Genomic DNA, 24,755 nt, shown 5'->3' with positions numbered 1-24,755 from the left:
AGAAATGCATCGGTATAAGAGTTTTATATAAAGGATAAGTGCACATTAAGAAAGCATCCCAATCCAGTGCTATCCAAGCCTGTATGTCCAACATTAGCCCACATGTCTGACACCGATCTACAAAGTCCTCCTCAATCTCACAAAACACATGCAATGACGTTGAAAGCAGGGGGAAAGTCGAATCAGTGACTGTGTATCTCAGCAGTAGGCGTCATTGGGTGTGTTTTGTGAGACTGAGGAGGACTTTGTAGATCAGTGCCGGACATATGGGCTAATGTTGGACTTATGGGCTTGGACAGCACTGGGTTGGGATGGTTTCTTAATGTAAACTTACCCTTTATATAAAAATGCTCCAGCACCCAGGGCTGCATCGGGGTAGGTCCATGTGGCTTCTCCTCAGGGATGTCTTACAGGAAGTGAGCCTTGCCAGCTGAAGCAGGGCACTGGCTAAGGCAGCTGCACCCGGGTCCGACCATCACAAAGAAGAGACCCGAGAACTAGAAAGGCGAGGCCATCGAGCCATTTATTTCTCTTCCCTTCAATTAATCCCAAATGCGTCTATCGGCCAGGTTGGCACAATAAACCTCAACTATATCAAGAATTATAATTTTGCTACTGTTATGAATCAGCGGCTCCTGTGAAAGGTCATTTGACCCCCAAAGGGGTTGTGGCCCACAGGTTGAGAACCGCTGCTCTAGCCCCTCCCCATGTCACCCAAGATTGCAAACATCTGTTCATTAGTGTCTTGGAGGAAATGCAGTTCATAGATGCAGAGGGCTCGATACCCCACACAGCGAGCTGAAGCCCGACTCGGGCAGAAACCACACACAACAACACTGGCTCCTCACTTGCACGTGTAAAGCTCCTCTAAGCGTGACACAAGCATTTACTTCTCAGTCAGGGAACGACCAAACTTGAGAGGCGGTGGGAGGCAGCCTGGCAACCCTCCCAGCTCCTTCACTTCACCGAGTAGGAAAACTCAGGTTAGAGATGCCTACGTAAATGCCTGGCTGAAGTCGACAGTCTGCAAACGTTTAGATATTGTGGTTAATCGTCAACACGATGTCACTCAGCACAACTCATCAAGTTGGAAGTCAAGGAAGCTAAATGCAAGAAGAGAAGGGGGTCCTTCCAATTTCACTGGTAACAGTCTGCCGACATTGTCTGCACTCCCCCCTCCACCCCACCCCCCGCATCCCCAATCCAAGGTTAACAAGATAGACATTCCATTGATCAGATCGAATGTATGTACTTCTCTTGAGTTTCCAGAGAGAGCTGGAAGCGGTGAGCACCTCGGAGGGGCAGCAGCCAGGAGTCACACCCTTCTGTGGAAAGGATGATTTAGGGGGAAGTATTTCAGAATATTCTTGTCTAGAAATCTAGCTGTCAGGGAACCACTTTGTTTTTCTTCATTTAGACCCACCAGTCGAAAAAACTGACCCAGTGACCTCCTATCACCCAAAACGTTCATGAAGCGTTTAATCCCACCAGTGTGCTGAAAGGTGAGGCATAAGGCAAGAAAGGTGACGCTGGAGTCCATGTTCAAGAGACGCTCTAAGAGACGAGCTGGCCCAGAAAGAGAACCGTGTTCAGGAAGTATTAAATATGCACAAGTAGCCATCTAAGCGAGACTTCAACTAAATCTACAAGGAAGAAGCACACCAACCTGTGTGATTCACGAAAGGTAAATCACAAAACCCAAATCAGAGAGAGGGAAAGGTTGTCAGAGCTTGGCCTGTGAACACCCAATTTGCAGAAAGCTATGGGTGACAGCGAGCACACACAGTCCATCCGCAGGGCCCCTATAGAGAAGAAGCCTCTGACCGAACTCCCCTCTGACCACAGTCGGGGTGCAGGAATAACCTTGCTATCAGACGGAGAATATTTTAAGCTGGATTGTGGCAGATGAAGTTAGGTTATAATGTCGTGCCTGGTCATTAGATCTCCCTCTTGACCCACTGTAGATTCGTTCTGATTGTCAGTATTTCCTGCTTTTTCTTCTCAACAGAGGGTCTTACCTCTGTTTTATTTTAATATTGTCATTAGCCTTTTTTAAAAAACATTTTTTGTTTTCATTTAAAAAAAAGCCATGAAGTTAGAGTTCATAGGTAGTGAGCAAGTTTGAAGCCAGACAAGACAACCTCTACCTCTATCCATTAGCATCCTGTAAGATTTTGTGGGGAGGAGAGTGCAGGTGGGAGACAGGGACACTCCAGAATAAGCCTGGGAGGTCACCAGCTTCCGGGACCTTACACAGGGATTGTATGGAAAGATGGTAGAAACGACCGCTGGATTGATTTACACCAGCAACGAGGGCGTCTGGCCAGGTGGTGTTCCTGAGTGGCTGGTCCAGAGTTGTCAGCACGGAAAGGCTGCCAGCCTGCCCAGAACGCACTGGCTGCTGAAGGGAAGTGAGGAGAAGATTATGCTGAATAAAGGAAGGGTAGCTAAGAAGTAGGCAAAGCTTCTGGAAGGCGGGGGTCCCAGGAGTGCTGGATGCAGACCGTGAGCAGCTAAGGAAAATCGGGACCCACCCACTTAGCGAAGTCGCTTCTCTCAGCGACGAGCATTTGAATTCACAGAGAGAGGATGTTAAGGCAAGAAGGACGTCGTGGTTAAGTCGCTCCTGGGCCCTGGTCACTGCAGGGTTTTTTGGATTTTACACCTTTTGAACTTCTTGTATCTGACACTACTTATTAAGAACAAATATCACCTGCTTTTCAGAGAATTTTGAAACTTACCTTGCAGGCCACAGAATATTCCCGAGTCTTCTACTAAGAGTTGCATAAAGAATGAATCAAGGGAGTATTTACACATATTTACAGCTTGTACAAACCTTTGCCCAGTTCTGCGCGTCACTTAAAATTCTGAATGAAGGCACAGAGCAAACAAGTGAATAGAAACAGTGAGAGTTTTATCAAGGCTTACAACGATTCCCTCACAAAAGAGCTGAAACACATTACTAAAAAGTAGCAAATTCCATGGGGGGATGAAAAGTACTTTGAACAGTACCTTCCGCATAGTAAACTGAGGAGAAACCTTTCCTCAATTTGCTTAGCACCCCCTTCCCCCCACTAAAAAAAAGACAATGGAATTTCCTTGCAAGTCTTTTGAAGCCTCTCCCAGGAATTGACCAGAGGCGACATCTACGTATGTGGTCAACCAGAGTTGAGCCAATAGAGGGGAAATTACGAAAAGGTCTTAAGTGTAACTAAAGACCTTGAGGAACTGAGGCACTAAGGGTACTCCAGTGTCTCCGTCTCCAGAGAAAAATAGAGAGAAGAACATCAGAGACCTGAGTGGACAATTAGTATAAAAGGCCTAGTGAACCATGTGGACCACAGACTAGACCAGCCTGAGACAAGAAGAACTAGATGGTGCCCAGCGACCACCGCCCGCCACTCTGATCCAGACCACAGTTTATGTTACCAGTCAGAGTGGGAGAAAATGTAGACTCAAAGTCCAAATCATAAAAAAGACCAGGCTTACCAGTCTGACAAGAGAGGGACAGGAGCCCAAGGACTGTCGCCCATTAACACCCTCCAGACTTGGACGTGAACCCGCTCCCAGAAATCCCCTTGAAGTCAAATAACACACAAGAGCCTTTAACGTGAACAATCAAGACTGGGAGCAACTTCCTCCTCCAAACTCAGCCATAAAAGACAACGGGGGGGCGGGGGGGGAATGGCAGGGGGGGGCAGCATCTGCTCAGAAACAAAGGTCCCCAGGAAAGACGGGCAACGGAAATGGGGAACCCTGGGAGGAAGTGGGGAGCATGCTGTTCCATGGACTCACTGGTTCTATACATCTTCACCCAAACCCCAAGACAAACTTCAGTAACACCGAGTAGGACGACTGAAGTCCTGATGAGCGGGTACCACACACACCCTGCTCATTCTCATCACTTGGCCTCAGAACAAGAAAACAAACAAACCCATCCGTGTGAAAAATTCTCTCAAAGGCGTTATTGGAATCCCTGCGAAACAGCTTCCTAAGGGTTTCTTTCATTCTGGGTCACAAATGTCAGTGTAAGCATTCCGCTGATCCAAGCCATCGGACAGCGGGTGGTGAGGTGAACTATGCTGTTAAATCCACCTTAGAAGATGCCTATACTGATTAAGGTAGGCTGCCATTTCCCTCACAATTAGCAACACTAACTAAGTAGAAATCAATTGTAATTGGAGAAGAGAGTGAATATGAAACTAATTACCAGAGAGAGAGAGAGAGAGAGATTACACAATATGAGGAGGCTTAGAAAAGTACATGGAAATAAGCCCATTAGTCTTTCATTGCTTTTTCCCACGACCTTTGTGAAGTCCGTGTGTGTGTGTGTGTGTGTGTGTGTGTGTGTGTAGTGGGCTCCTCAGCAGTTTAAAGCACATGGCGCACATGTGTGCACATGTCCTGTCCCCTACCCGCCGCTGTTGAGTGTGCCGAGGCTCTGCTTGCAGAACTGAGGGCCGCGGTGGGGTGTGCTGGGAAGGGCGTGAGCAGCTCGGCGAGATGACAAGGGACACAGGTCTTGGCGCAGCCGCTCCCGGTGTCTGAGCTCCCTCCACAGCAGCAGAAACCCAGCCCCATCTTGTTCCGGGGTCAAAGGCAAGTTACACATGGGTTTTCTCAGGGGGCCCCTAACCTTCCCATCCCGATGCACTCTGCCCATATTGTTCCAGGAGTTAAGTACAGCCATATAATACAGAGAGACTCCCTGTTGTAATTTACCATAGATACATTGTTTTTTTCAATATACAAATATGAACACGCATATATATAAATAAGTGTGTATGACTATATTCATGCATATGTAAAAGGCTTCAAAAGAGTCTGTTGAAAAATTCCATTATCTTTTCATTCCATTTTCCAAGAGCTTTTTGAATTTCCTTTGTATATAATTTAGAAATTTCATATGTTCTAATATATGTCTATTGTGTATATAAAGTACATACACATTATATAATATATAATCATACATTTAAAATCTAGAAATTCTATGCCTTGTAATTTGCCTATTATATATCTGCCATGTGTATATTGTATGTATCAGCTAAACCTATACAGAAATGCTTTTAATTCTCTTAATTCTGTGATTCTGAAAAAGGTTCAGGGGCTGCAACTGAATTTGCTAAAACAGGTTTTGTTTTGTTTTAAGGTTAAGAAAGTTACTTTTAAAATCTCTAGTTTGCTTGAGTAAAAGCCAGCCTTTTTTTTAATTTATACTTTTGAGCTTTGCATTTAAAGCCAATTAGGGGAAAATAAGGCAGTACAAATTCAAATAACTGTTTACCTAAATAAGACCTTTGAATTTAACTAGCTCTAATGGTATCAATTTAATAAGTGTTGCTTAATAAGAAGGTAGGATAATATCAGCAATAAAATGTTTGTGTTCAGTAGAAGTGCGTATAATGCCATCCCTGGAGAACTCACGAACATTTGTTTAACTATTATTCCAAACGCCTCAAATGTTTAAGGGGTAATCTGAGAAAGTTAATGTGATATCTTTATGCACATAATTTTTATTCCACCTAGGAGTTTCTGGCCCATTATGCAAAATCATATAAAAATATACACTGGCTCATTTCAGAGAAAACACACGAGCACGAATGGAGTGTGTTTAAAAGGACTGCAGGGCTCAGGCTGTTTCCACAGGAAAGTGGCTGAACTCGGACTCGCCTGCAGTCACAGCATCACACTGATCTGAGCCTCCACATCCGTTTCACTCATGCCACTAAGTGACCTTTCTTTGGACACTGGATTGAGATCATGCGTGTCACTTTTTGCAAGTCTTATTTGTTCAGAGACCTGCCAGTTCTCAAGAGATCTCTGAAATATTCCTATAAAGAAAGGGGACCGGGGCCAACCACTTTTCCCTGTCGACGACGGCGAGAGAGAAAAACATTTCAGGGCGTGAACCACACAGCTGCCCTCCCAACCGCGCTACTCTGCTGTGGACACCTGGAAGCAGCCACCTTGCTCAGACAAACGTGGCTGCCTTTCAATAAAACTTTATTGACAGAAAGAGCCTCCAGCTGGATTTCTCCCCTGGCCTATTGTTTGCCAATTCCTTGAGGAAGGGGTAGGAATGTGGAGGGAAGGGTGGGAGGGGAAGAGGGGAAAGGAAACTGGGGAGGGGTGGAGAAAGTAAGCGATAGAGAGAAAGAATGCCAGACAGACAGCTACACAAAGACAGTTCAATAAAAGTGCACCTGCAGTCTGACTCCAGAGACCACGGAGCTACTGAGTGGCCTGCCGGAATCAGTTCCATTGATCATTCCCTCTCACAGAGAAGGCCTGGAAGATGGAGGGTCTTTCAACGTGGGCTGAACATCTGCACAAACACGGAGAGCACTGGCTCAGGAAGCCAATCACCGGCTCTGGCTTACCTCAGTAATGGATGGAAGATGACGGTAATGTTCCTGGCTCCCGGTTTGCAGACAAATTTTGCTCCTCCGCCTTCAATTAAGTTGTCATCGGGACCCCCTTTGAGAACAAAGGAAAAAAGCGAGAGATTTGTTCACTGGGACTTTTACACAGCAACAAACCGAGACCACGCACACGAATGCTATACAATTATTAAGTAGGGCCATCTGCCCAGGGAATGACTTTGATTGGCTTGGTCCCATCTTCCTCGTTTAAATAAACCATGAATTTAGCCTCTTCACTCGGGAGAAGCATCACGGAAGCACTCAAGAAAAACTCACGGCCGTCAAGTCGATACGGACTCATAGCGACCCGATGGGACCGGGTAGGACTCACTGGCCCTGGGGTTTCCTCGTATAACTATGCACGGGAGCTGAAAGCCTTGTCTGTCCCGCTCAGAGCAGCTGGTGGGCGGTCAGCAGCCCAACGAGCAACCACAGTGCCGTAAGAACAGATGGCTTAGTTAACCCAGCGGGCCACCGCTCGGTGGACATTGGCATTGGAATGAATGTACGTGAAACTCGCAGGGGCAGGAGGGCGTGCCAGGAAAAGCTGCCCAGGGCCGTGAAGACTGGCGTAGAGACTCCCATTTCAGCACATCCCAAATCATCAAGGGCCAGAGGGTACACATTTTACACTTTGCTAGCCACGGGGGTGGTAAGAGGCGCTATTAATTCATGGACTTTGAAGGAAAAAAAGTCCTGTGACGATTACTTTACTGCCTAGACTTCTTTTCTTCTTGAGAACAGCTAAGAGCACTTTTCATTTTCTAAAAATAATACCTTTACCAGACATTTCTCAGACACGCTTAATAAATGCACGTACGACATTGGGGAAGGGACTCTGAAAGCCACCTAGTAATCAGAGATCAGCTGTCTGCGTGACTCTGGTCCAAACCGGTGTCCTTGTTTGGCTGGGGCACGGGCACCATGGGCACCAGGAGCGTGGGTTTAGGAAGATGTTCTAGGGCACCCAACGTTTGAGTTCCAAAACGTAATAACGATTCTCAAGTGCTTCGATCAGGGCTTTATTTTCTTTCCCCTTAAAACCTTTTTTCGTGGTGAACTGGGTGAAGGGTGACCGAGCTGATCACCGATACTGCATTCAACATCACACAAATGCTGTTTCCTCTCATTCGATCAGTGCTGTCTTGGTATCACCAGATACTATTGATATGTGGTGAAGGGTAACGGCACTGGAAAAGCGACCATATGCTCCCACAAGAAGCATTAACCACCCATTAGGCTGCCCCCCGAGGACAGTCAGTAAGAGGACACTGGCTTAGGGCACACCTGGATTTCAGAGAGTCTAGAAGGTGAACGAAGTGTGTATCTAAGCGTGCTGGGGGAACTACGACCCTTCAAGTTCCTCTCCAGTGGGGTGGGGCTCAGTTAGAGTAGTCCCCAAGCTCACTCCACCTAAGAGGGCAAGGTCACGTCTTCTTCGTTTGGCCAAACTGAGCAGAGTGAGCGGGCCAGGCGTCCCTCAGCACCCCCTCCATCCATGCCTCAAAGGAGGCTGCACTCCAGGGGGATTTCCACTTGGGAAGGCCATCGCAGGGCCTTGCTCCCAGGCAGCGCCGGGCCAACTCCCACTTGGCGGCCCTTCATTTAGGGCCAGCCTTCACAACCATGACTGCTTGCACCTTTGCCAGCGTTGGCTCAGTGGTAGAAGTAAAGCACTTTCCAGAGATGGTCTGAAATGGCCCCACAATTTTGGTAAGCGGGTAAATACAGTTGTCTAATTTAGACATTCAGTTAGCAAGCTCATTTGCCTCTCAAACGAGGGTATCTGCATCAGGCCAGCTGTTACCATCTCTCCTCTCTGGGTGGTTTCAGAACTTCAGGTGGCAGGGAGAGGGGAGTGAGATGGGGGTGCATTTCCTCCAAACCCTTGTAATATTTCCTCTCCTTTGTGTAAATGAAGTGCTGCCCTTCTGATTATAGTTCTTTGCATAACACTGAACACAACTAAATCTCACCTGGATTTGTTATCTATCTTAACGGTCTCGAAAGGTCTTGGAAATTGACAGGTAAAAAACATGCCCAGCGCCGAAATCCATACCCTGGATCATAGGGCCTCCCAGAGGCGGTCGAGTCTAGACAGAGAGCATTTGGTTTCAGCCGACTAGTCAGTGTGGGTTTTCTTGAGAAGGTAAGTAAAGCTAATGGCCAAGTGTGGTTCGGTTCAAAATCAGGAGCTTTCTCCCCTCTCGTTTAGAGGGGAAGACTTCTCACTTTCACAAAATTTAGCTGCATCAGACAGACCCACGTTCTGCTAAGTCAGCTGTTCTGCCCATTTACAAAGAGAGCAAAAGGCATGCCGCAAAGCCAACACAAACGTATCTCCGTTAATAAAAACTCTGCAAAAGGTCGGACGGTATGGGCACAAACGGGGGAGAGAGGAGATAACAAATACATTTTCCTAAATTAACATTTCTCCTAAGATGATAAAACGGAATCAGAATAGAGTTGCCATGGAAACGTGTGTGTGCGCGTAAGAAACAAGCTGACGTTGTGCACTTCAGAAGCAATATAAAGAACTACCCATGAAATGAATAAACCTGCCCCCCCCCCCAAAAAAAAAGAATTGACCCCGGTCAATATAAGCCGATCTTGTAAAGACTTGGCCCAAAGAGAAGAGTATGTGTGAGCCCTGTGTCTCAGCACCATGACAGGTTTGATCCTTTGGGTAGGGGTTGGAAGATCTGATTCAGGAAGTCCCCTCTCCCCACACCCCCACTCTGCACCCATCCCCATGCTCCCGGGAAGCGGAAGCTCAATCCAATGGGAGCTTGCTCTGCGTGGAGCAGCAGCAAGCCCTGGGTGCGGTTCACGGTGGAACTGTGCACACACAGACTCCTCAGGCCGACCTGTCCAGAGGGGTGTGTCAGTGGAAACACGGACCATGTTACAAGGACAATCGCCTTATACCCCAGGGGGATGATTGACAATGATTTACTTTTGGGTTTCGATGGGGATTTTGTTTTCCTACCTTTAGACTGCTTGTTTTTGTTTGTTTGTCTCCTGTTCTTTGCTAGTTGGCTTGTGGCTGCTGTTGGGGTAGTGGGTCTTATGGAGTTTTGAATGTCATAATATGACCCCAAAATAAACAGGAGTCATGCATATCCCAGGGACAAGTGGATGGATTACGGGCCCCCCACTGAACTCTAGCCCCAATCTAAGATCAGTTCGGATTACATGACCCTGCTGGATACCCACCTTCATGCAATGATCACTGGACATAAAGGTGCTACAGCAATGTGTGGTGAAGAAAGCAGATGGTGCCCAACTATCAGAATAGTGTCTGGGGTCTTAAAGGCCTGTATTCAAACAAGCAGCCAGCTAAGTGAGGAGTCAATTAAGTCCACAGGGAAGAAGCACACCAGCTTGTGTGATCCAAAGACAACAATAACACAATTCAAAGATGACAAAGAGAAAAGTACCAGACCCTAAATGGCAAACACCCATTTTGTAGGAGGCAATGGAGGACAGGGGAACCCAAAACCCACGTGCAGAGCACCTGGCCTGATTAAGAGGCTGGAAAATCCCCATGAGATTCTTCTAGGTACGAGTATTTCTTGCTTGTTCCTCAGCAAACGTTTCTTCCCTGGCCTCTTAAACAGTCACGTTGTTCTTTTCTTTCTTACCCACCATTTGTACTTTTATCTTGGTATTATTTTATCATTACCACTGTAGCTTGTTTCTGTTTTTTTCATTATTTCTGTTGGGTTTTCCAGTTTGGGAAGCACAGAAGTGGAGGCATGGAGACAGGAACTGCTGCAAGGGTTTATAGGGCAGGGAGGGGGGGAAGACAGGGAGGGTGAAGGGGTCGGGGAGCATGCGATGCATGTGGGAGGGGGAGGAGCACAACTCACTTTAAAAGTGATTTCACCATGGGGAGGGGTGAAATTGTTCTAAAATTGGTTGTGGTGATGACTGTACAGTTCTTGTCATTATTGAACTGTTGAATTGTGTGATATGTGGACTAAATACCAATAAAACACTTTAAAAAAAAAGGAAAACACAGAAAAGTGGGAGGACGGTGCAGGGCCAGCAGTGTTTCGCTGCGTTGGACACGGGGTGGCTCGAGTTAGATGGCCCCCTGACAACAACGACGTGAGTTGGTTATGTCCATGGTCGTGTCCATAGAAAGGCTGTGGTTTTCAGCAACCAATAATGAAATATAAAACTGGTGAACTTAGACAAATAGGTAGCTATTTTATGCACATGAGAGGCGCTACCTGCATGACCAAGTACTCACCTTTGCTCACACTGGGCTCCCAGCTAGAGGGCCTTTTACCCTCCGCTTATTCCTGAAGACACCAGAAAGAGTCCTGAACTGTGCACTGGCTCTAGACAGTCACTTTGTGGCTGATGCTCTTGTCACCTCTTCCCACCTGGATACAGTTCTCAGAAATAAATTATATGAGGGAATTCCCAAAAGGGTTTTGCAAGGGAATTTAAAAATCCTCACTTTCTTTCTCAACATTGCTCAAGATGCTTTTGTGGGCAGTGATACCAGTCGTTGAGGCCATCTCTAAAGAACTGGGGTCCTAGGAATTTAACTATATCAAGGTAGTCTTCTGCACATTATTAAGTGGAAGAAAAATTGGCCGTGTACTTTAAAGATTTGTTACGATTGGGAAGTAAGTCAGAAGGAGCCAAATTAGGACTGGAAATTAGATGCCTAAAGATTCTCCAACAAAAATTGCCTTTGTTTGATGAGAGGAATGAGCAGAAGCCTTGTGGTGGTGAAGAAGGACTCCACGGTAAAGCTTCCATGGGCAGTTTTCTGCTAAAGGTTTAGCTACCTTTCTGAGAACACTCTCATAATAAGAAATGACATCATTCTTTGGCCTTCCATGAAGTCAACAGGCAAAATGCCTTGAGCATCCCCAACTACTGTCATAACTTTGGCTCTTGACCAAGTTGAATTTGGGTCGACTGGACCCTTCCATGTCTTGGTAGCCACTGCTTTGTTTGAGCTTTGTCCTCAGGATCATAAGGTTAAATCTGTTTCATCTCCTGTTACAATTCTTCAAAGGACTGTTTCAGGATCTTGATTCCGCTGGTGTGAAATTTCCACTGTAAGCTCTGCTCTTCTCTACAGCGGATCTAAGCAAGGAAGCGCTGATCTACAGCACAATACAGTAGCCCTCAGTGAATAGAAAGCTTGTTCCCCTTTACTTTTTGTAAGCTCTGTCAACTGAGATAGAGATGTACTGACTACTGTTCCTGCTGCTAATCACGGGTCCTCTTCGTCTCTTCAACACCAGCAGGATCGCTCCCTGCCAAGTTCATGTGGATAGTCTGCCACGGTGGGCTTCCACTTCAACATGAACCTGTCCCTTCTTACAACACATTTCAAGCTTTCCATACAACATCAGTAATTCACTAATCTTCCACCCAAGCCTTGCCTGAACATTGACTGTTCTTGTTTCCACCGCAGCAAAGGTCAGGTTGCTCATATAAGCACTCTTTTCAAACCACTGTCTTTCTCCTTAGTGCCTCAAACTCAGTGCCGCTCAGACACGTTAACATGAGTTTTGTGGTAGGTCAGTTGACTAGAGAAACAAATCCACCGACACTCATATATGTGTATAGAAAAGTTTTATATTAGGAAGTAATTGTTTTTTAATATAAGAAATAATTATATGTTGCAAAAATGCCCCAGCCTAGTCCAACTCAAGTCCCTAAGTCTGATACGAGTCCATAAGTCCCTCTTCAGACTCATGCAGTCGCAAGCAATGAGCTGAATGCAGGAATGTCGCTGGCCGGTGGGTGCAAAGTCTTGTAGATCCAACGGCAGGGGATGCATCTCCAGGGCTCTGGCAGGTCTCAGAATTACTCACCAGCATGGAGATAAGGGAGGGAGGGAGAGAGAGAGAGAGAGAGAGAGAGAGAGAGAGAGAGAGAGAGAGAGAGAGAGAGAGAGAGAGAGAGAGAGAAGGGGCCAGCCTCCAGAGAACCATTTATCTCGGTCGAATGTCCGAAGGAAGTCATCAAGCTGCAACCTAACTGACAAGCTAAACTCCGCCCATATCGTCTTACAGGGGCCGTGTCAACACACACAAACCTAACTATCACAAGTGCATTTGGGTGCCAAATTTACTTTGAGATGTACACATAAGAGGTGACTTCATAAAAGGACGGGTTTGTCTAATGAAGGAGGAACCAAAGGAAGCCCCAACCTAGCAGAACGTGAATAGAACGAGATAAGCACACGTGGAAGCCTAGTCTTCATTGGCAAGAAGCTAATAAAAGGAAGGAGTCTGCGCTCTCAAGCTCTGTAATTGGCAGGCTTGCCTCGGGGATACTTGCTGATGTTGATACTGTCAGGAACAAGGGACCAGGCAGAGTACAGAAATAAAGCATGGGAGGCCTCGGAAACACCAGGGAAGGAGGATGCGGCCAGTGAGGTGGATCCGGCTAGAAACTGAGGAACGAGGTCACACTTGTCCTAAGTCCCTGCCGGAGACAGAAGAGTTAAAACACTTGCCGGTGAAGCTCAAGGTAGCAGCCTTCAATACAGACGGAATCTCAATGTAGAAAACCAAGTCCTCAGAACGGGACCAAAGACAGCATCTTGACACACAGAGCAAAGAGTAAAGGTGTCGGGGATATCATGCCACTGGGGCCCACAAGCAGCTCCGGGGAAGCTGCAGCCAAGGAACGCAGGATGAACTGCATCGGGCAAATCTGTGCACAGGGACTGCTTGAGAGTGAAGAGCCAGGACGTTACTTTGAAGACAATGACGGCACCCCGGACACCAGCCCTGGTCTTTTCAGTCCCTCCATATGTCTGTGAAAGCTAGACGCTGGAGAAGGGCGACAGAAGATGCGTCCGGGCATTTGAATGATGGTCCTACGAGGAAAATATTGAGGGTACTACTGACTGCCAGAAGAACAAACACATCTGTCTTGGAAGAAGGCAGCCAGGATGCTCCTGAGAGGCAGGGATGGAGAGACTTGGTCTCGCATACTCTGAACATGTATGTCATCAGGACAGACCAGTCCCTGGGGAAGGACATCAGGCTTGGCCAAAGGAGAGGGGCAGGGAAAGAGAGGAAGACTCACAGAGTGATGGACGGGCACAGTTGCTACCATCATGGCTCAAGAACGACCACAATTGTGAGGATGGCACAAGAGTCAGTGAGTTTAAACCAACTTGATGGCACCTCATAGTAAAACCACCGCTTCATAGACGTTAAGTCCCAGCCTTGCTTCCTAACTTTCTGATCAACAGGTTAGCCTGGTGACGACATTCTTGAATACAAAGCCATCAAGTCCAAAAGCAAGTCCCTGGCCACAACTGCCCAGTACATGATACCCTGAGATCCCACCAGCAGTCCAATCTGGGTGGCAACCACAACAGCCCAGGTCATGGGCCTGCAGGTAATCAAATAACTAGGGAGCGGCTGTCACAAAGGTTCTTCCAGAGCATGGGCCCGGCCCCAAGAGAGGCTCAGGCAGGGCAGCAGTTCTCCCTCCCCTTCAGTCACTATGCTGACAGCCGAACCCAGGCTGTCGGGGACAGGTGAGAGGCACCAACGAAAAGGGTGGGTGGTGATGGATGGACGGATGGCTGAGATGCACAGGGAAGTGGCAACGGCATTATGAGCAGACTACAGATTGCACAAACGGGAGGGGAAAGCATAGCCCAGTCACATGTCCTGCTTGGAGGCGTGAAGACAGTGGTTGGACAGGCTAGTTCAGACAACTGGGAGCAGCAGGCACCAGGCCTCGTGGCAACAGCAGGGGTAGGGGTGTCTTAGCGCTTCCAGGCTGGCCTAGTCCTCTACAACTCATTTACTTGGAAGTAATTGCCGCCTTAATGTATTTATGTATTCCTGGTTCCTGCCAACTCGAACCTGAAGTCGCTTATGATCAACATCATCATCTCAGTCAACTAAAAACAGAAAAAGCAAAGTCGTAAGAAAGTAAATAAACGTTATTGCGAGGACCATGCTACAGCAGAAGCAAACCAGAAAGACCTGGTGTCCAGCTCCAGGTCTCCTATGTAGAAGCAGTATAAGTGTGACGGGATCGGTGAGATTCTCTGAGTCTTCCCATTTCTATAAGGATTGCGATAAACTCTTGCAAAGACCCGGGTGACCTTGAAAGAAGATCAAGGACTTCCAGTACAGTGTGCAGCACATAACTGTTTGCCATCAAGTCAACCCCACTCAGCTGACCCCGTGCAGAGCAGAGCTGTGTGAGAGACACACAGTTCAATGGCCGGTTCTATGGAAGCGGGTCACTGGGCCTTTCTCGGCACCTTCTCGGGGTAGACTCCACCCTCTCTCTTTGGGTTAGCAACAGAGAGTGTCAGCCATGTGTACCCTCGAGAGTTGTTAGTAAATCTCAAACAACTGATTATCTTTCGTTTTAGAATTACCCAACATTTAAGGATCTACGGTCACTAAAGCCATGCACATATAATCACTGGATCATGCGCTGGAAAATATCCAGCCCAAATCCACTGCCTTTGCATTGTTTCTGATCTACGATGATGGAGCTGTTCTACAGGGATTCCATGACTACACTCTCCATAGGTGCAAAGTCCCATGCCTTTCTCCCACGGGGCAGCTGCTGGGCTCCAACTACTAACCTCTCAGTCAGGAGCATCAATGATGCTGCCGCCAGCGCTCCCCTGAGCTAGGAAATCAAAGATCAAAATTCAGAAACTATCAGTCTTACTACTTTCAGGAAACTCAGTTCTTCACAGTCATTACCACTGGAACAAATGACTAAGGTATGTCTTGTTTGCTGGCAATCGTCTTCTAGGTAAAGGTTTATAAGATCGCTGAGACCATTTACAGTATGACAGAATACATGGAGCCTTTCCTGACTCTTCATGTTTCAATCAGAAATAATCAATATTCAGGTGCAGCTGTTAAAGACATGCGTGTTCTCTAACAAGTGCCCCCGTGGAAATCGTGCGGGAGTCGATGGCGACTGTGGGGACCACAGAAAGTAGCTTGAGGGCATGAGTCACTGGCCTTATAGAGAAGAACCAAACTGAAGCTGATCCTTAAGTTGTCAGCTTCACCGATATTTTCTAAGGATTTTGAGAATGAATACAGAAGAATAAATATGGGACTCCCAATCCTATTAACCAACAGGTCCTTAAGAGGCTCTAAGCACCAGCTGAGTCGTCTAAGAGTTCAAGGAGCCAGAGTTGGGACTTTCCAAGGCAGAGCCTGTGCCCCACCATGACTTAACATGGAGGGTTCAAGGATGGTGAGACGAACAGGTGATTTTGGTGGGTGGCTTTGACACACACAAAATTTATAATAAACTCGGGAGAGTAAATATCACCAAGGATGCCATTCTTCCTTCTCATACGCATTGACAGCCGCTCCAACAGATTCAAATCCTATGGAAACATGACAGCTGGTGGAAGTTGAGGAGGACGTGGAACGTATCAACCTGGTTGTAGGGAAAAAGCCCTGGCAAGATCTTGCTCAGTACCCTTCCTTCATCAAGTAACAATTTGAAAAGCTCTCCCTGGCACTTTGGAAGAGTGCTCTCAGGATACAAAATTAGTATCTTAAGGGTGCCACGAGGGAGCAAGGAATCAGAGGCTCGTGAAGCCTGAGTGAGTACAGGAGTGATTGCTATTAGTGCGAGGGCCTAAGGTAAGTGGTGATGAACGGAACTGAACTCACCTTCTGAAAGGGGGAGAGAACAATGTGCCAACTTCTTTGAGAACTCCTGATCTCCTGAAGAGATCAAACACCTACAAAGAATCACAGCAGGACTGCGTACTGATGGACTCTTCTAGAGCAGGAAGAAGAGAAGAGGGGATTGTGGAGACTGAGGCGCAGAGTTAAGCATCGACCACAGGTATAGAAGAAGGGCTGAAAGAAATGGAAGGTTCTGTCAGGGTTTGGTCAGAAAAAAAAAATGAGGTTGGAAAGAGCTTCACTGACTTAAGGGAGACCTGAGGAAGCTAAAGTCAGGGTCCACATAAGGTCAAAGATCTGGGCAGAGCTCAAGAGAGACTGAGAGGAACGGAGGCTGTGCTCAGAGAGCAGGAAACGTGGACTGCTTGCACCGCGGTCCCAGCTGCAGGAGTCCCTGGCCTTAAGGTAGACATGAGCAAAGGGGAGGGAGTGGAGCATACGTGTGATGTTTAGTAGAAATCCCTGAGTGATACAAATTGTTAACTTGCCTCAGCTGCGAACCCAAAGGTTGGCAGTTCAAGTCCACTCAAGTAACTTGGAAAGAAGGCTACGGGTTTCTTACTGAGCTCAGTTCTCCTCTAACGCACATGGCTCACTGGGAGTCAGAGAACACAGAAATAAAGAAACTATGGAAGACCCCATGGATGCTAACTCAGAGGAAAAGAGCAGTTCTGTCTGATCACCTCTCGGCGACACCCGAAGCAGATGATCTCCTGTAGGAGGGTCTGGCTGGCGGGTGGCTGTAATCAAGACATTCAGGCCGTGCGCTGACCTACGAGGAGCGGGAGTCTATGTGCACGTCCAGTGCATCTGTCGGATGTGGACACTCTGATGCTAGGGAGCCTCATCTGAGTGCCGCCACAGGAAGACCTGCTTTCCGGGACTTTGGGTCACACAAATATGAAATCACCTTTATGGAAAGAAATGCTCTTTTTTTATTGCCATGAAGTGACTACATTCGAGCTCCGAAATAACACGTTAGCTTTATAACGATCAGCTAGTATTTACAGTGGGGAAAGCGGGGGGTGGGGTGGGGGAAGCACCCCAACTAAGTCCCTAGCAAGAAATTAAAAGAGGTTTGTAAGACGGGGACAAGGAAAAGAGGAGGCAACACAATTCAAGGCTAATACCGTGTGCACTCTGCCTTATTCGAGTATAAGCCGACCCAAAAAGCAGCCGAGGCACCCAATTTTACCACAAAGACTGCATTAAAAATGTGCTGAAAAACTCGGCTTACACACGAGTATAGACGGTACTTCCTGCTACCTCATCAGCAAGACGTGTGCACCCTGCGCACATCCATGAGCATTAAGCCAGGGAAGGCTCCGTTAGCACCTTCCTGAAGACACAGAAAAGGCGGGGTCCATGATGAGCACCATGCAAGGGATGAGCCACCTACGGAAGGGGCTGCAGGGACTGCATGCTTATTTGTAAGTGGATGATCAATGCGGCTTAGGAACTTTAATGACCAACTTTGAGGGGCATGGCTGTTCTGGTGACATCAGCCTCCAGCTCGCTTTCTTCCCAGGCCACAGAAGGAGATTGCACGGATCCTCCCTTCTGCTTCCACTCGCTCATGGATGCTCCGGGTTTAATGAGCTCTAATGTGTTACTTACTTTTGACTGGCCAGCCAGGCCTATAGCAAGCGCCATGGTTCTCCCGGGTGTCACCGGGGGGCTCCCGCCTTAGCACCATCTAGGTTGGTGCTATTGCATCCCCAGCCCAAGATGAGAACGCGTCATTCCATGTCAACTCCCATGATGCAGTGATTCATTCCAAGTACAGCGAGATGGTTATCTGGCCTGAAGAATGACCTGTGCTCAGAGCTCCCGCTCTGGGAAAGCCATGCTCCAAGGAGCCCCGGGAACTGAAGCCGATCAATGACAAGGACCAGAGGTTGTAAAGAAGACAGTAAGAGGTGACGGAGAGAGAAGTCTCATAAGCCAGTGAAAGCAGAAACTTCTCGGCCCAGAGTGAGAGCAGAGGAGAGAGCTTCCTTCATTTCTCTGTCCTTCCTCCCACACCCTACTCCCTCCAGGACACGCATGTACTTTCTCCACTCTCTCGAGCCCCTATGGAAGGCTGGGACAATCATGTGGTTTGATAGGGTTTTTATTGAGATAATTTAAGTCACATGCCACAAAAGTCGCCCTTTGGCGTGTACAAGTCAGGCGTTTCCAGCAGATCCAGAGTGCTGAAAGCATCCCCCTATGTCAGCCCAGAACATTCTCATCCGTCCCCAGGATGCATCCGTAGTCACTCCCTCCCCACTGCCGTGTCACCCCAGGCCCTCCCTCCGAACCACGAATTGCCATTCTCTACATTTGCCTCCTCCAGTCACAGACACGGAACGATGCACGTTAGCCTTTTGTGTCCGGCGTCCATCACGCAGCTGACTGCTTTCAAGACCCCCACATTGTAACAGACATGGTGCTCCCTTCCTCTGTATGGGGGGGCTAATCCCACGTGGAAGTTGCCGTCAGTTATCATCTGGTGTACATGTGGGTTGTTTCCACTTTGGGGCTATTAATAATACCGCTTCTGTAAACATTCATGTTCAAGATGTTCTGTGGACGTATGTTTTCATCTCTTGTGGGTAAATACTAAAAATGAAAGTGCTAAGTCCCATGTAGCTCCCCTATGAAGATTGCAGCAGCGATGTCCAGCTCTGCCCTAGGGGGTGGCTGTGTACCAGAGTCCGCTCGACAGCAAACAACAAGAAGGAGAACGAGTCGGCATTGAGAGACACTGTCACGTGGTTTTCCAGTGGCTGTACTTTGATGTGTATTTTTAGATACACAGTTGTTTCTTTAAAATCATCTGGGCAGGCGCACCCACCATCCTAACGGAACTTTGTAAAGGTCCAGAGCTCACTAATGCTGACTCAGCAAGCCCCTGTGGGTGTCCAAGACTGCAACTATTTATGGGAATAAAAAACCTAGTCTTTCTACAGCTGCTGGTGGTTTTGAACTGCCAACCATGTGGAATGCAGCCCAAACCACTACTACTACACCACCAGGGCTCCACAAAGGCCCAGACGGTGACCCACAGGACACTCAACCAGGGAGACCCCGAGGGCAGCATTTGCCAAGGGAGATAACCTAGAAGGCAGGACCCACACTCCACACTTCACCGCCCTCCAGTTCATTCTGACTCACAGCAACCAGAAAGGCAGGGGGAACTGGCAGGCAAGGCAGGGGGTCCAGAGGGAGTAGAGAGAGTGATGTGAAGATTGCTGTCAATATCAAAAACAGAAACTACATGAATTGTTGGCTGGAACCTTCACCCAAGTCACCATAAAATACAATCAAGAGCCCCCTTCTCACCACCCCCATTCTCCCACCTGCCTGCTGAAGGGTGGCTGTGTCCGTCTCACGGACATTCAGGGAGCCGTACTCGCTCTAACTAGAGTGGAAGGGCTGGGATTGGTACAGCTGATGCTCTGGGCACTTGGTGTACTGTGCAAGGGTCTGCGCTGGCTCGTCACCCGGGACCAAAACAGACAAGCATCTCTCTCTCTCTCTCTCTCTCTCTCTCTCTCTCTCTCTCTCTCTCTCTCTCTCTCTCTCTCTCTCTCTCTCTCTCCCATAACTTGAATCTGATCTCAGAGGAGCTGCCCGTTTGCTCGGTGGTCCTCGTTCAACTAAAGCCAGAGTGACGGAAGGATGACTGGGAGCAGTGAGCCAAGCGGAGGCACCCCGCCTCGGCACTGACCTCACAGGTGTGTTTGGCTGGTCAGGAGTCTCCTGACGATGGCTCTGCCAGCTGTGTGCTAGAGTCAGGGTGTGGATGAGCATCAAGTTCAAGGCAGACTGGGCCCAGCCTGGCGCCTGTGCAGTGGTTGTGTGGAGCCCAAGCCAGGGGAAGAGATGAGGGCTCAAATGCCATCAAAGCGACGGCATGGTGGAGTGTTCTTTTTGCAATCATTTGCAATCAGAGCTGGGCTTTCATTTTGAAGAGGGGACACATGGGAAGGAAGTGGCCAAAGTACAAGGACCCGAGATGACAAAGAGAAGTTGGGTGGAGGGAGAGCTCTTTAAAAAAAATGGACAGCTAACACACGGGTAGCAAAACTCGGGAGCATTTAAGCTTACGACAAAGAGGACCAGCCTGGCACTCGGACAGAAACCTCATCCGATCATGGCTCGTTGACGGGCGGGGGTGGCTGAGGCACAGGTGGCTTTGCATAACTTCACCACGGCCACCGTGTAGGTTTTATGAGCAGGAGTCGGCTTTCCAGGCACAGAATGAAGGCAGCAGCCTTGGAGTTTCCCCGCAGGAGAACACAAAATCGTTTTTCCAAGCCAGCCAAGCATGGGCCATGACATCACCAACCCTAAAAACGACAGCCAGTAGGGAGGGCGGGGCTGCTCTGGTTGGTTCGCTTCCTTGTAGTCAATCCTCTCTAAGTGGAAGAGATATTACGAGTGTGCATACAAAAATGTGAACTTTAAAATTTTTTTCATAAAACACAAAAATGTTCTATACATTTTGTGTAGAAATAATCAGTGTTTGATAATCTATCCAGATGCTACACACTGCAACTCTCCATGTCCAATACTTGTTTTAATCTCCATGTCCAATACTTGTAGGAAACGGGTAACAAAAGGAACCGTGGGCTTCTCATTCATCTACAAGGGAAGCCAGGATGGCCACTGGATGGACAGAAATGACGAGACTCTGTTGGAGCTCAGGTCTCCGTCCCCCGTGGGACGCAGCAGAGTTGGATGTTACTCACTCACCGAGGTGAAAAGCTGAGTTTCGGCCATGGGATCCACTTCCCATTCATGTGGCACATCTGTGTTCAGACTTTAGCTTATAAAAACACATCTTCCCAGAAAACCTCAGAAAGTTTAATCTAGGTTTTGTTTTTTTTTCCTATCCGGGTTGGAGGGGGCAGGGACACACAACTAAATCAGTTCCAGAATTCGGATTCAGAACTGTCCATAAGAGGCATCCTGTGCAGTTCTCATGGCGCTTCAGCTAACAGGGACATGGTGTCTGGCCATTGCAAGCACAGGCCCGCCTGCCCTTTCCATATTTATAACCTGTTTTCTAAATCCGCGGCACAAATTACTGGCCAGGAATCAAAAACAATACCAAAAAACCTTCAACCTGAATATCTTCATTACCAAGAAACATTGCCCATAATACAAAAAACACAAATTAAAAGGAACAACTTTCATTTGATTCCCAGAAATGTTGAACTAGAAAGGGTTCAAGAGCAAAAGAACTGCTGGTAAACATAGCCACCTGGCGCTCTTTTCTAAGCCTGTAGGAGGGGTGTTCAGAGAGGGCCAACTGCACACAACGCGCGCCGGCTCCCACAGGCTCATTTCCTAGGGATTTCCAGTCCAAAGACGCTTTCACGTGTCTTCTACTTTATCCTCAGGGTTTTAATATTCCAAGTCAACAGGAGTGACTGCTGAAAAGCACATACCCCGGGTGTGAACATCTCCAAATTCCAGTTCTGGGAATTTACTCCCACCACCAATAAAAGCAATAGCGAATTGATTTTATATATTTATAAAACTTATTTGTTAGATAATTGCATGCATATGTTATTATGGATATTTGTACTTACAATATACATCACAATATAAATATTATAATATCTATATAATTGCATAGCGGGTTACACTCTGGGCAGCTAAAGGACAGGTTGGCAGTTTAAAATTATTAGCCCTTCGGCAGATGAGACTTTCTACTTCCAAGAACCTCTAGTCTCAGAAATCCACAGGAGCAGTTCTACTCTGTCCTATAGGGCCACTCTGAGTCAGAATCAATTCAGTGGCAGGACAACCCGATGATCCTTTTTAAAAAGGGAAGGTGAGGCTGTGATTGACTCTGGACACGCCCTCAGAAAAGGCCAGTCACTAAGAGAGGGCATCAAGCTCAGTAGAGAGCAAATGAAAATGAGAAACAGCACTTAACCATACCAGCTCTTTGACGTGAACTGGGCTACTTATGTGACAGAGTGACACAATAATCACATGAAACCAATTTGTGTCCTGGACCAGAAAACTCAATGTTGCTAAGATGTCAATTCTCCCTAGATGGATCAATAGGCTCTACACGATTCCAATCAACATCCCAGCGGGTTCTTCAGTGGACACCGGCTGCCTTATTCCAACACGCATCAGAAATGGCCAGGCCCTAAGAGAAAGGAGACTAATGTCTGAGAATTCTAATCACTGATCCACAGCCATCGGGTTGGTTCCGGCTCAGAGCCATGCTGGGGGACAGAAATGTCCCAGGGGGTTCACGTGGCTGTAACCTTTACAGAACCCAAGCGCCACACCTTCCTTTGCGAGAACAGCTCGTGTGTTTGAACCACTGAAGCCCGGGCACCAGCAGAGGCGGTGATGACAACCATATGACCTTTGGTAAGGTTATTCTGCGCAGGCTTATTTCAGTTCTCCAAGTTCCCTCTGCTCTCTGTGTATACTTTTCATCATTAATGGAAGCTAAAAGCGATTCATGCGAGCACAGGCTTGCTCTTCTCTGATCGGCTCCTGCCGCCAGGCACAATCATTGGTCTCCAGTGGCTAAACCTGCCTTCCTGGGATCCGCCCGCTCTGCTCACAATGCCCTCACCTTCCAAGCCACCGCTGGATTAAAATTCCCACTGCAGTCGGGAATCGCATGCGTACCACATCTTATTTTCTTCAATGCCCTTGTTGCCCGGTTCCTGGATGAATGCTAGCTGGTTTTAGACATGGCTGGGCCGATGTCCCCTCGGGTTCCTCCGCAGGAGGCGCTTACACGGACCTGGAACTCAGGTTCTCGGCGCCACTGAGAAGCGCTCAGCTGGGAACACTGCAGCCTCTGTGCATGAAAGCAAATTGTATATTCTCTTGAGATATTAGGTATGGTTTAGACAAATAATAATGGATAACATTTTCCGCTACAATTTTCTTCATCTAATGATAATGACCTGAGTTCTTTCATGGGAAGTATCTTAGATCCTGCCCAAATTATCTCATGAATTTCTGCAGAGAAAGGGACACACATGCCTGCAATGGCTGTGTGATTCTAATCTAAAAATGTTTCTCATTTATTTACCGCCCCCAAAAGGAATGTGAACTTTAAAAATCACTATAATTTATGGTATTCAAAAGCAATTCTGAAGGAAAGACAACCAGCATGCAAACACCACTTAGTTCATCCAATCTGGGGTAGTTACATAACCTGGTGTCAATTTGGGACTTGAGAGGGTTAAGAGTGAAGGGGTGGAGTCGTCTGTCAATTGCATCATAGCCAATGAGACCTTTGTGTGGGCGTGGCCTTCCGAGAACTCAGGGAGCTCCGGTGTTTTTCCTTCTTTCCCTGCAAGACATCCCTGAGAAGCTGCATGGACCTACCCTGATGCAGCCCTGGTAGCTGGAGAAGCCATGTAGTAAACCCTGCCAGCACTGAGATGCTTACACCACCACTGGATCCAAAGACTTTCTACCCACTGGCCTGTGTGCGTCCTGCACTAGGTGTCAGTGCATGTGTTTCGTGAGTCTGAAGAGGACTTTATAATTTATCATAAGGGCTAATATCAGACTTCTGGACTGGATCTGGACTGGGCTGGGATGTTTTCTCAATATTCAATTGCTCTTGTACATAAGCCTCTTTCTTATACACATATGAGTGTCCATGAATTTGTTTCTCTAGTCCACCCAGACTAACACAGACTCTAACCAGCTCTCTTCAGTAACTCACCATCTTTGGGCTAAAGGGAAAGCTCTGGCTGATGGGGGGGGGTGGGGTGGGAGCTTCATAAAGTTTGGGGGAAAATGGAGCTGAAAGATGCGGAAAGTGCCCCACAAACTTTCTGAAGCCCCCAATGTACATAAGCAAGAAACAGAACTACTGGTCTCATGGAGGTGAAGGTATGTGTGGGAAATAAAGCACAGTGTACCAAACAATCAGAGGCAGAGCTATAAAAACGTATGGCAAAATAACTTTAAAAAAAAACTTCCAATTGCACTTGAGTTTGAAAAGCAACTTATGTAATAAGCCTTGGGTTTTTTTGTTGTTATTGTTTAATTTATGGGACAAACAGTACAGGAAAATTACTGGGCACAGGAAATGTATTGTTCCTCTACAAAGGGCTGATATGAATAAGGAGACAGCCTGTCAATGACAACATGTAATATAAAACTCCTAATATCGGTATTCAATAAATACTCCATTTGGGTGATCAAAAAATCGTGATTCAAGCACATCAAAAAGAGGGTACTTATCAATTTTTCTAAATACGTTACCGAAAATTATTGTTATGATACTCTTCCTGGAAAAGGCCTTTTCCTTTGTTTCTTTAAAGAACAGTGAACCTGCTCTTAAATGCTGGCTTTGTTTTGCTTTCCAGTGTCGAAAACATAGCCCAGGCTTTTTAAAAACGTAAAATGTACAAAATAATTGTCAATTGGGCACAGGGTGGAGCAGGGAGACCCACAGAGGTGACCAACAAAAAGCTCTAAAAACACAAGATGCAGAAACTGGGAAACTGGAACAACACCAGTCTAAACTTCTGTTTTGTTTTGTACTTTCAATCATCAGCAACAAAAACATAAGCTGAGACTGTAACCACCAAGACCGAGCTACAGAACATTCAGCAAGAGCGAGATCCCCAGACCCCAAATCCTGGCACTCACC

At 47.2% G+C, this 24,755-nt stretch overlaps 1 protein-coding gene across 1 annotated transcript in view; it reads right to left on the bottom strand.

The window, feature by feature from the left end:
- Positions 1–24,755, bottom strand: part of EXOC4 (exocyst complex component 4) — a 718,575-nt gene that overhangs the window by 376,005 nt on the left and 317,815 nt on the right. The window contains exon 10 of the mRNA XM_075558685.1: positions 6,381–6,477. Coding sequence (XP_075414800.1) covers positions 6,381–6,477 — 97 coding nt within the window. The remainder of the gene's footprint in view (positions 1–6,380; positions 6,478–24,755) is intronic.

This window comes from Tenrec ecaudatus, chromosome 9, assembly GCF_050624435.1.
Source record: "Tenrec ecaudatus isolate mTenEca1 chromosome 9, mTenEca1.hap1, whole genome shotgun sequence".
In the NCBI taxonomy this organism is placed as follows: domain Eukaryota; kingdom Metazoa; phylum Chordata; class Mammalia; order Afrosoricida; family Tenrecidae; genus Tenrec; species Tenrec ecaudatus.
Note: the sequence above shows the minus strand (reverse complement) of the source record. Positions and strands in the feature narration are given on the sequence as shown.